Source organism: Telmatherina bonti (assembly GCF_933228915.1).
Source record: "Telmatherina bonti genome assembly, chromosome: 17".
Taxonomy (NCBI): Eukaryota; Metazoa; Chordata; class Actinopteri; order Atheriniformes; family Telmatherinidae; genus Telmatherina; species Telmatherina bonti.
This window is the reverse complement of record NC_136615.1, coordinates 8,212,100-8,225,068: the sequence shown is the minus strand read 5'-3', so window position 1 is coordinate 8,225,068 and position 12,969 is coordinate 8,212,100. Positions and strand designations below refer to the sequence as shown.

At 40.2% G+C, this 12,969-nt stretch overlaps 1 protein-coding gene across 1 annotated transcript in view; it reads right to left on the bottom strand.

The window, feature by feature from the left end:
- Positions 1-2,878: 2,878 nt before the first annotated feature.
- Positions 2,879-12,969, bottom strand: part of ogdhb (oxoglutarate dehydrogenase b) — a gene marked incomplete at both ends in the record, with an annotated part of 33,113 nt that continues 23,022 nt past the window's right edge. Inside the window, 12 exons of the mRNA XM_079257045.1 lie at positions 2,879-2,999; positions 4,071-4,225; positions 4,306-4,469; positions 4,554-4,626; positions 4,716-4,841; positions 6,914-6,985; positions 7,804-7,982; positions 9,807-9,934; positions 10,618-10,768; positions 10,863-10,991; positions 11,132-11,234; positions 11,740-11,892. Coding sequence (XP_079113171.1) covers positions 2,879-2,999; positions 4,071-4,225; positions 4,306-4,469; positions 4,554-4,626; positions 4,716-4,841; positions 6,914-6,985; positions 7,804-7,982; positions 9,807-9,934; positions 10,618-10,768; positions 10,863-10,991; positions 11,132-11,234; positions 11,740-11,892 — 1,554 coding nt within the window. The remainder of the gene's footprint in view (positions 3,000-4,070; positions 4,226-4,305; positions 4,470-4,553; positions 4,627-4,715; positions 4,842-6,913; positions 6,986-7,803; positions 7,983-9,806; positions 9,935-10,617; positions 10,769-10,862; positions 10,992-11,131; positions 11,235-11,739; positions 11,893-12,969) is intronic.

Here is a 12,969-nt window from a genome sequence, read left to right as displayed (position 1 = left end):
TTAAGGATGTGTATTACTATGTTAATGCTGTTGTATTGATTGTATTTGTACTTTGATTTCAGACTAAATCATCCATAACATAAGAATAAACTGGTGGAACTCTGTTCTGAACCCGTGTTTTACTGTGTGTTTGGTGAAGCAGCCCTGATCAGACGAGATCAGTTTGTTCAGGGACTGCAGGATGACTAGTTAGGAGTAAAAATGCAACTATATATATATATATATATATATATATATATATATATATATATATTTTCCGATTTTTTGGGTGCCGATTCAAATTAAATTATGATTCTCACGATTCTTCCAATTCTTTGATATTGCTGATTTTTGTAGATTAAAAACAAAATAAATGTATAAAACTTATTTTATTTTTATTTAATGCTCAAGAACACAAGTAAAAAGATCAATAAAAACAATAAAAATGACAAAAAATTTACAATGGATTGTTTTTATCTGTTTAAAAAAAAAAATCAATTTTAAAATTGTGAAGCAAAAAAAAGTCCCAATTTTTTATATTTGATTTGATTTCCCCACCTCTAATATATATATATATATATATATATATATATGTATATATGTATATATGTATATGTATATATGTATATATGTATATATATATATATGTATATATGTATATATATATATATATATATATATATATATATATATATATATATATATATATATATATATATATATATAATATATAATTTTTTATATTGCTTTTATTTTGTATTCCATAGGCTGACTCTGTACACAGAAACGCATCACTTCAACTCTTGTTTGGAGTCTTGGTTTACTAAGTATCTCATATCCCTTATCACAATTATATCACAGTTGTTTTGTATTTTTACAATCTTTTGTGGATATTGATTGATAAACCCTTCCTATGTGCTTGTTACATTACCTTCAGAATAATATAAATAATGATTTTGCTTAATGGGTTTTATACTAATTCTAATTATCCATTTTTCTTGAATAAAAACTGGATAGAAATATTTTTCACATGTAGTTCTTCATATTTCAACATAAGTCAGATATGGAACATTGAAAGTATTTTCTATCACATGCAGCCAACCAAGATGAACTCCTCTGCCTGTTTACGTCCTAGTTTCTGTTTAGCTTTAAAACCATCTGCACTATAAAAAATATTTATTTTGTACAGTATTTACACATCCATACAGCTCTCATCAGAACAAAAAATCCTCCTGTATAAATTTATTGGGGCTGAGCATCTTGTTTAGCCGTGTTCTAGTTGTTTATTAACTCTGTTTTGAAGCAGATAAAACTGCATTTTCCCTTCAATAAATGTGTTTATGTGATAAAGAGCTGACAGAAATGTCTTCATGAATCATTCTTAAAGCTATGTCATGGTCATTAGGAGTTTGGGAACACATCAGTCTGATGGAGGATAACTCAGAAAAACCAGATGGATCTTTTCTGAAACTGGTTTATTTTTCAGACATGCTATTGCACGAGCAAAAGAAAACAAAGCGGTTCCTTAACAGCGTTGGTCAACAGTTTATTTGTTTTAAACAATAAAACATGTTTTACATAAGAAAATAAATACATCATTCAATCCCAGAAGAATCTGTGGCTTTAAAAGTTTCTACCACTGCTGGCAAGGAATTCTTCATTAAAATGAAAACTAATTTCAAGTAATCGGCTATATTTGGCACAAATGGACGTTTACGTTGATGTAGCCGTCACCGGAGACGGAACCAGGAGGAATTAACGGAAAAGTGAAAGAGTGTGTGAAGTCTGAGGTAGCTGACTTCCCTCTAAGGAGGTAAAAATGAATCTGTCAGTGTTGGAAAGTTTTAACAAGATAAAGTGCAGAAACGGCTGTGATGGACAGGCGAACGTGTCCAGGTGTACCCGCCTCTCGCTGGTGATTGCTGGGACAGACCTCAGCTTGTCTGCACTGCAAAAACTGAAATCTAAGATTAAAAATCTTAAATTGAGTACACATATGCTTTTTTTTTTTTTTTTTTTTTTTTTTAAAGGGAAGCTAATTCTTAGTTTTTATGCCAGAGAATTCCTCTTGTTTTAAGAGTATTTTTACTTGTTTTGGGAAGTCTTGACAAGCCAAATTGTCTTGTTCTGTTGGCAGATAATTTCTCTTATTTTAAGCAACATTTACTTCATTTTTGTACATTTTTTTCATGTTTTTTAAGGCTGAGTTTTTGCAGTGTGCGATGAAATGGACCAGGCGATGTGGAACATGCAAAGTGCAGAAACCTGCTGAGCCTGCTGGTTCACAGACTTTTTATTCCCAAGCTTTTTCTGCAGTTACCCTGCTGATCCTGACTAGGATCTCAGATCCTGCAGCTATCTCATCTGAACAGTTTTATTCTGACGCTGTCTCTTTTTAAAAGATGTGTTTTCTTATGATCACCTTTCACTGCTGTTTGGAAACACTGCTGGGAGTATTGATTAAAGTTTAATGTGTCTCCAGTTCCCTGTCAGATCATCACTAATCATGTTGCTGCTAAGCTGTGACAGCTACATGACGTATAACAACGTTCATGGCACGTTCTCTTAATGTCTTAATAATGTCTTGTGTGATCATTGATTATTCCCACATGCACTGTCCCAGTTCAGCCTGTCACTGACCAGTAGCTGAAATGAGATGGTCTGATGTGGCTTCATCGGCTGCGGTCGGAGTGAAGCAGGTCGAGATTAAACATACATTTAACTTTAGTTGATTTTGTAGAAACATGTAATTAAATGGTGTCGGTCATTCTGAACATGAGGTTGTCATGGTAACAGTGTTAGAAGTGTTTGTGCGTTTTGTCTGTGAAGCCCGTTTCTGGAAGTCCTGCGAGCAGGTCCGATCCGTGTGTGTGTGTGTGTGTGTGTGAGGGATGAGACGTTAGACTTCCCCTGAGAAAGCATCAAGATCAAATGCTGTGTCCAGCAAACGCTGCAGCTCTGTGAGGTGAGTGTGCTTGTTTCCCGTAGCTGGAGCAGCTGCTGGTTCCCGACCAGCATACCTACAAACACACACACACACACACACACAGAACCATTTAAAATACAGCAGCTTGCACAGTTCTTGTAAAATCTACTGTAGGAGATGCGCTGTAGAACAGGGTGTCAAATGTATGACCAGAGGTCTGCTGGGATGTTCGCAATGAATTCTGATTTATATGAAAATAACCTAGGAGATGTTAATGTGCATTTTTAAAAAAGGCGTAATTGCATTTCCTAATGAGGTTGCATTTTTTATTTTTAATGTAAAACATTTACAAGGAAAAGCAAGTTTATTTGTATAGCATATCCCATGTACAAGACTAGTCAGACTGCTTCACATAGAACACTAAAAGCATCACGCATGGGGAACAAAATGCATAAAAACATAGTACAAATAGCAAAAACTATTGTACTATGTGAAGCAGTCTGACTAGTCTTGTACATGGGATATGCTGTACAAATAAACTTGCTTTTCCTTGTAAATGTTTTACATTAAAAATAAAAATGCAACCTCATTAGGAAATGCAATTATGCTTTTTAAACATCTTTAACATCTTTAACATCTCCTAGGTTATTTTCAAATTTGAAATCAGTATATATATATATATATATATATATATATATATATATATATATATATATATATATATATAAATTTAAAGTCAAAGAAAAGGGAAACATCATGAGTTTTTTGTGTTTATTATGGGTTGTCATGCTGTTATTTTACTGATTCTCCTGTAGACAGTGTGAGCTAGTATGTAAGCACTAAACAGTAGCATGTAAACAGTAAACACTCAGTGTGTCACAAACACACCAAACAGTGTTAAGGAGCATTTTGTTGGTTAGGGCCAAACCGTTGAAATGAATCTGTTTCTAATAGGTAATAAAAAGGTAATCTGCTGTTGTCTTATCACTTTATTACATTCTTTTAATAATTTACATCATATTAATAATTTATTTTTGGCTCATTAGTTTGCTCTGATAAAGAAGGCACAGTTAAGGCAGCAGGATTTAAGGGGTTAAATCGGGAAAAGACAGAATTTAACCATTTATCCAACAAAGATTTCAAATGTCAATTAAGTCCAACTTACCAGACGGGACGAGTGCTGCCGACGGTGGTACTGATGCGGGGCTTGAGGTAGTCATAGTAACCCTGATTCTTATGCTCTTCTTGACACCAGACCAAATCGGCATCCAGGTAGCGATCGGTCTCTGCTTTCACAAGATCGAAGGGAAACGGCGAAAGCTGCAGCAACAGATACAAACGAGTCAACCCCACAGATCGGATGATTTAAAGCAACACCATAGGGGGTAGAAATGGATGACCTGTTCAATGCGGGTAATAGCGACAGCATCCTCCATGCCTCTGTTGTTGCGCTCCCGGATCAGTTCGTAGTAAATCTTCCCCGTGCAGAAGATGACTCTCTTCACCTTCTCTGGGCTGATGGCTGCAGGCCCGTCATCTGGGATGAGGCGCTTGAAATGGGTGCCTGCCGTGTCGAAAAGAAAAAACTTTTGAACTCTTTGTCTGTTTCACAGCCAAAGTGTCCTCTCCGTTAGGCGTCAGAGTTTACCCGGCAGCATGTCGTCGAAGCTGGACTTGGCTTCCGGATGGCGCAGCAGGGACTTAGGAGTAAACACCACCAGCTGCCGTTTCAGAGATAAAGACAAAACGGAGTTAGTTGAGCTGGACTGACGTGCACGCCGAGTCGTGGAAGTTTGTGTGCGTCACTCACAGGCTTCCTGAAAGGAAGCAGGATCTGTCTGCGGAGAACGTGGAAGTAGTTTGCAGGCGTAGAACAGTTGACAACGATCCAGTTACATTCGTGAAGTTGATGCATAGCAAAGTCTTCTGACAGTTTCTGGAAAAGAAGTATTAATGTGAAGAAAATGAATTTATGCTGGTGTGCTACATGAATGTCATGATGTGTGTTTTGGTTTCTTGTTTTGTTCCTTGTCTTGTTTATCCTTGTTCCTCTTCATTAGTTTCACCTGCGTCTCGTTTTGGTTCAGTGTATTTATATCCCACCTGTTGTTTTTACTTTGCAGGTTCATTGTGTTTAGTTCCCAAGTCTCCTGTTTTCCTGCAGCTACGAATAAACCTGTTAAATCCTGCATCTCCACCTGGCTACTCTGCGTTTGTTTCCACACCTCTCAGCACTCCTCACAACAATGAAGGCGCATTTCAGCTGGAGACACAACACGTCAGAATTTCCTTTCTGTCTGTCGTTTTATTTGTAAAAAGCAACTTTTATAGGTGAACCTGCTGCACACGGAGCAGATGATCGACTCATCATCAGAGAATGAACCAAGCCTGCCGTCTACTCTCTGTTTAACAAAGATCATTCAGAGAAGTTAGACTGTTGCCGTGCTGGTGAAAGAAAGGCGCCGTTTGACAGCTGAAACTGGATTACTGCTCTTTATGAGTCCATCATGTTCATATAATTTACAGATAATAATTCTGAATAAATGTAAAATAAAACACTAAATGTAGGCGGCAGCTTCCCTGCAACCCTGGACACACTGTGAAAACTGAAATCCAAGTAAGATTAAAAATCTTAAATTGAGTACACATATGCTTATTTTTTTTAAAGATAAGATAATTCTTAGTTTTTTTTGCCAGAGAATTCCTCTTGTTTTAAGAGTATTTTTACTTGTTTTGGGAAGTCTTGACACGCCAAATTTTCTTGTTCGGTTGGCAGATAATTTCTCTTATTTTAAGCAACATTTACCTCATTTTTGTACATTTTTTTCTTGTTTTTTAAGCTGAGTTTTTGCAGTGCAGGACTGAGAGTTTGGAAAATGTCTGACTGATGCTGAATGTTTCATTTATTTTTTAACATAAATGGGGGGGGGGGGTGTTCGGTTTTAAAAGCTGATTATGTGGAGAGTGTCATGCTGGAGGTGTGAACCTAAATGCAGATCAGAGAGGCAGCGATGCAGAATCTAGATGATTTATTCTATGAGACAGAGGAACACAGGAGGCATGAAGAACCACAGGAGCTAACGGAGACGAACTCAAACACAATGAAGCGGCACAGGAAACAGAAACCAGCGGGTATAAACACACAGGAACAAAACGAGACACAGGTGAGTGAACGAGCTTATGAGACAAGGTGAATCACATGAACAGGAACAACAAGGGAGGACCAGAACACACATCCTGACAGAGAGGACGGTCTGCTAGCTGATGAAGATGATATATTATTACTTTTGTTTCTCAGAAAAGGTGTAATGACTTAGGTTTAAAGTTTAGGCTTAACATTGTCACTGCTGTAAAGTTATTTACAGATAATTTTACATTTTGGTAAAACCGGCATTAACTAGTTGTGTTAATGCATCAACTGCTGGTCGATACTACAGTAGAAATAAAATCTTACAGTCCTGATATTTGATGTGACAGAACATATGGAGAAGTAGTGACACGGCTGTAGGGGGGGGTTGACTTGCTGGAGGTCAGAAGTGATCCTGGGCGTTCCACAGCATGTTTCTAGCTACAGATGCCTTTCCAGTCCTCTCTTCAAATGCTAAAAAGACGTCACAGGGACTGGTGACCTGTCCGGGATGTACCCTGCCTCTCACCCAACAACTGCTGGGAGAGGCTCCAGCTTCCTGTGACCCTGAACTGCTAAGAAACTGGACGGATTGATGTTGAGGGGTTGTGAGAAACATCCCCACCCTGCAGTCATACTGATGGTTTCATCTTTCATTCATCAGCAGCCAGCACTGCTCCTGGTTTATGTCTCCTGTTTGTATTTACATCTTTGGTTTAGATGGAGACTATTTTGCAGGCTTTTTGTTTACTTTTAGTCAGGTTATATTCTTACTTTGGCTACAAGCAGATTATGTTTACATCCAAAGTCTAAAGTAATAAAACAGTGTACAAATGTACAGTGTCATGTGTTTTTATCTGGATGCAGGGACACAAACTCACCGGGAAAACATCTTGGTCATCATTGCACATCTGTAGAAATCTTTCAGGACGGGCGGATGAATGTTCTGGACCCTGAAAGACGGAGAGGAATCAATAAAGTCAGAAGCTTACAATGTGTTTTCCACAGGAAACTGATAAATCCATTTCTACACCGCCCCCTGATGGTGAGCGTTGGTATGTGCAGTACCAGTAAGTTACAGTAAAACTATAAGTTTACAACGGCTAATTAACTTGTAATTAATAAAAATTTATGCAACTTTGTCATGAAAGTAGAATTTACTTTTAGATAAACTCCTCTTTAGAAATATATTTATACTATAAAATGTTAAAAACATTTTTGTTTTCCACATACTTTAAAGGTGGAGTATGTAAGATTTTCAATATTTTCAAAATAAATTAACTAAAAAAATAACTACAATCATAATTAGATAGTTTTTTAAACATGTAGGTTCCAGTCTGTCTATATTTGATGTGTTATTAAATTACAAGTTTAATTAATGACAAAGACCCTTCTTGAATGTTTTCTGACCAGTAAAAAAAAAGTACTTTTTTTCCACCAGTAGGGGGAGTATAAGCCCATTTATTGCAGAGCGGCTCTGAGCTACAGCTCACAAGCGATTCCTGCCCTCATTGGAGCTGGCAAGGAGGAGGGGTGAGTTTAGCTCATTACTGCCAACCTGTGGTCGTTTGTGGAGGTAGCAGTTTTGTGGTTTTGCTCACAACCTGGTGTTTGCCACCTGGTGGTGGAAAGAATCGCCTTGAACTCTTACACAACACTTAAAGGCAGAGTATGTGTTTTTCCTTGGCCATGAGGTGGTATTTGTGTGTAATGAAACATAAACAGATAAGCAGAATGTGATGGGGTGGACTGGTTTGGACTGGTTTCCTACCATCCCCTCCATGCCATGAGGAAGCAGCAGCACTATGCCGTTCTGTCTGACCCATTTGGCCTGTCCTGGACTGATAAACTGATCAATGATGCACTGGGCTGTGTTGTGAAAGTCCCCAAACTGGGCCTCCCACAGAACCAAGGCGTTGGGACTGGCCATGGCGAAGCCCAGCTCGAATCCTGCAGGAAAAGCAGAAACAAGAAGTTTAGCGGTGAGCATGAAGAGCAGAAACTCTGGAGACCAATCAGGTGTTGATCTGACTCCCAGTAAAACCATCACAGCTTCAGGAAGGAGCTTTTTACCCACAAAGAAACATGAACAGGATTAAAGTCTCCCAGTAAGACCAGTAGAAACTCATCCATGCATTCATCTCCAGTAGACTGGAGTACTGGAACGGTCTTTTAACAGGACTTCTCAGACCAGAGGCCACACCAGAGACCAGACCAGAGTCCAGACCAGAGACCAGACCAGAGACTAGAAACCAGAGACCAGAGTCTAGACCAGAGACCAGACCAGAGTCCAGACCAGAGACCAGACCAGAGACTAGAAACCAGAGACCAGAGTCTAGACCAGAGACCAGACCAGAGTCCAGACCAGAGACTAGATCAGAAACCAGAAACCAGAGACCAGACCAGAGTCCAGAGTCCAGACCAGAGACCAGAGTCCAGACCAGAGGCCAGAGTCCAGACCAGAGACCAGACCAGAAACCAGAAACCAGAGGCCAGAGTCTAGACCAGAGACCAGACCAGAGACCAGACCAGAAACCAGAAACCAGAGACCAGAGACCAGACCAGAGACCAGACCAGAAACCAGAGACCAGAGACCAGAGTCTAGACCAGAGACCAGACCAGAGTCCAGAGTTTAGACCAGACCAAAGACCAGAGTCCAGAGTCTAGACCAGAGTCTAGACCAGAGACCAGACCAGAGTCCAGACCAGAAACCAGAACCAGAAACCAGAGACCAGAGTCTAGAACAGAGTCTAGAACAGAGTCTAGACCAGAGACCAGACCAGAGTCCAGACCAGAGACTAGATCAGAGTCTAGAACAGAGTCTAGACCAGAAACCAGAGACCAGAGTCCAGACCAGAGGCCAGAGTCTAGACCATTGACCAGACCAGAGACCAGAGTCCAGACCAGAGGCCAGAGTCTAGACCAGAGACCAGACCAGAGACCAGAGTCTAGAACAGAGTCTAGACCAGAGACCAGACCAGAGTCCAGACCAGAGACTAGATCAGAAACCAGAAACCAGAGACCAGAGTCCAGACCAGAGGCCAGAGTCTAGACCAGAGACCAGACCAGAGACCAGAGTCCAGACCAGAGGCCAGAGTCTAGACCAGAGACCAGACCAGAGACCAGAGTCCAGACCAGAGTCTAGAACAGAGTCTAGACCAGAGACCAGAGTCTAGAACAGAGTCTAGACCAGAGACCAGAGACCAGAGTCTAGAACAGAGTCCAGACCAGAGACCAGAGACCAGAGTCTAGAACAGAGTCTAGACCAGAGACTAGAGACCAGAGTCTAGAACAGAGTCTAGACCAGAGACCAGCCCAGAGGAACAAACTGCAGCAGAGATAAAAATCTCCCCAAACATAGAAAACTGTAAATCCAGACTAAAGACCTTTCTTCTCTCCTACACCGGCATTAAATCTTCACAGCAAATCCCAATTAATTTAGCTTCAAATCATTTTAACATAATTTCTTATTTTATTGTCATTTTTTCTATTTGTGTAGTCTTTTATGCTTTTTTTACACCATCTATAATGCAGTTAACGTGTCATGTAAAGCACTTTGTACCTGAAAGTTTGGGTACTAATCAGGTTTATCAGAGTGAATAATCCCCGTAGCAGCAGTGTGAGTTTGCCCCTGTTTGTGTCGTTTAGGTCGCTGACTGTCTGGTACGACAGAGAGGGAAAGAGTTGCTTTTCTCTGAACGGCTTTGTGGACGTTCCCAGTCAAACCTGGAACTCCAGTGTTGTGGGAAAGGTGACGCCTTTTCCGCCACTCACCCAGAACGCCGTACTCGGAGAGGCTGCTGTTACAGACGGTGTAAGGAGCCTGATCAGGGGAGATGTAGTTCATGGGAATGCAGATCTTCTTATCAACGTTCTGGTCGTGAAGAACGTGATGTCGGTGGCTGAGAAGCAAAAAACAGAGAACAAAATGCTGAATAAATGTTGTTTTATTCAGGCTGAACTCATGGTCATAGCACATGGTCGGTTAAAAAAGTTGCCCAGGATTTCCTTTGTACATCTGTCTCTTTTAAAAACATCACATTTTGGTGCATTTAAGAGAGTTAAATGTTTTTAACATGATTTATAGGGGTGGAAAATCGAATCGAAAAATCAAATATCAGGATTTTTTGCTTCATAATTTTAAAATCGATTTTCTTTTTTTGTTGTTGTTGAAAAAAAAAACTTTTTTGTTAAAAAAAAAAAAAAAAAAAAAAAAAAAAATTGTGAATTTTTTTCCCCCCAAATAAACAAAAATAATCCATTGTAAAATTTTGGTCATTTTTTATTGTTTTTATTGGTCTTTTGACTTGTTTTCTTGGGCATTATAGCAGCAGAATGAATGTCTGGCTACTGCGCTGTTTTTTTCCTCATTAAAATTAAAACTTTTATAAAGCATCAAACCCATCTGCACTGGCTGGACTAGTGTGGTATCGGTTGTGGTATCGGGACACTTTCATTAAAACCAAGTACGAGTTGGTATTGAGACGATACTGATACTGATATTTATACTGATATCGGTATCGGTGAATCCCTCGTCTTCAGGAGATAGAGATATCATAGGGTTTTTCTGAAGGCATTGTGTTACCTGAATGTGCCCCTCTCCACATCTTGCCCACTAAGACGTACATGGATCCCCTCTTTGAGCAGAGAGCCGAAGGCCATATACTCTCCAAGAGCCCAGTCACACACGCGCTGGCTCACCATGTTGGCGCGTCCCTTTAGGATACGACTTAACCCTGCAGCACGATCACAAGGAAAGAAACAGGCAGCTCTAGTAAAGCCCAGTGCTCTCACAGGATGTTTGGAAACTAAGGAGAGGATGAAGAGTACCTCCGTGTATGGTGAAATTTTCCTCTGGGACCGAAGAGGCGACGTTTCCAATGTGGTTGAGCTCGTCTTCGCTGATGCCAGTGGAAGGACAGTTCATAGTTTTAGGCTGACCCTCCAGCGTGAAAAAACCTAAACACAAGTCCCATTACAAAAATATCTGATTTAATATCAAATTAGAGAGAAATTAAAATAAATCTCACACCTAAAAAAGCAGAACGAACAAATATTTGGCTGATAAAGTCATCAAAACAATACGGCGAACCCCTTACCGGGCCAGGGCGAGTCCAGCCAGTGCTTGATGTGCAGAATCTTCTCATCTTTAGAACGAGCGTATGCATCTTCACAGATTTTATCGTAGCTCGCTACTTCCTCCTGAGACAGACAGAAACAGCTTGGTAAACGAGAATAAAACCCTATTAGATTCTGATAGAGTCTGATTCCGCAACAGTTTTTGTCTTCCCTTTCTGTAATAGTTGTATAATTTAAAAATGCTTTATTTAAACTTTTACTCAAACGCATGTCAGTACAACCCTGGAGGAAAGCAGCACATTGCCTCTTTACTGTGTAAGTAGGATAAGTCTTCTCCATGATAATTCAGATTATATTATCACAGTAATGCATATAAATCTGCATGTAACAGAGCTGGTAAAATAAGGATAAATACACACCATCCATGCAGACACACAACTAGTGCAAATGGATGTTTAGAAATGAAAAGTTCATATTCTTTCCTCCTGTAGAAAACATTGATTTGGTGTAGAATTAGCATCCTCTGACTGGGAATATTAAACGTAAAAATGCCAGAGAAGCTTTCTGTGGTATCAAATATAGATTAAAACTATGCATTTTTCTGTACATTCTGCATGATTTGTTTTACCTCATAGTTCTGTGACGTGACCACTCCTTCAGCTATGAGTTTCTCAGCGAACGTCTGCAGGACGCCTTTTTGCTTCTTGATCTGCTTGTACATCAGCGGCTGGGTGAACATGGGCTCGTCCATCTCATTGTGGCCGTTACGTCTGTAACACACCTGAGGACAAAGGCAGGAAGCAGGAAGGCTCTTTTCATTTCACATTAGTGCCGTCAACATGACAGAGTTAGCATCTCGGTGCTAATGTCGTCAACATGACAGAGTTAGCAGCTCGGTGCTAATGTCGTCAACATGACAGAGTTAGCATCTCGGTGCTAATGTCGTCAACATGACAGAGTTAGCATCTCGGTGCTAATGTCGTCAACATGACAGAGTTAGCAGCTCGGTGCTAATGTCGTCAACATGACAGAGTTAGTATCTCGGTGCTAATGTCGTCAACATGACAGTTAGTATCTCGTTGCTAATGTCGTCAACATGACAGAGTTAGCAGCTCAGTGCTAATGTCGTCAACATGACAGAGTTAGCATCTCGGTGCTAATGTCGTCAACATGACAGAGTTAGCATCTCGGTGCTAATGTCGTCAACATGACAGAGTTAGCATCTCGGTGCTAATGTCGTCAACATGACAGAGTTAGCATCTCGGTGCTAATGTCGTCAACATGACAGAGTTAGCAGCTCGGTGCTAATGTCGTCAACATGACAGAGTTAGTATCTCGGTGCTAATGTCGTCAACATGACAGTTAGTATCTCGTTGCTAATGTCGTCAACATGACAGAGTTAGCAGCTCAGTGCTAATGTCGTCAACATGACAGAGTTAGTATCTCGGTGCTAATGTCGTCAACATGACAGAGTTAGCATCTCGTTGCTAATGTCGTCAACATGACAGAGTTAGCAGCTCGGTGCTAATGTCGTCAACATGACAGAGTTAGCATCTCGGTGCTAATGTTGTCAACATGACAGAGTTAGCATCTCGGTGCTAATGTCGTCAACATGACAAAGTTAGCAGCTCGGTGCTAATGTCGTCAACATGACAGAGTTAGTATCTCGGTGCTAATGTCGTCAACATGACAGAGTTAGCATCTTGTTGCTAATGTCGTCAACATGACAGAGTTAGCATCTCGGTGCTAATGTCGTCAACATGACAGAGTTAGCATCTCGGTGCTAATGTCGTCAACATGACAGAGTTAGCATCTCGGTGCTAATGTCATCAACATGACAGAGTTAGCAGCTCGGTGC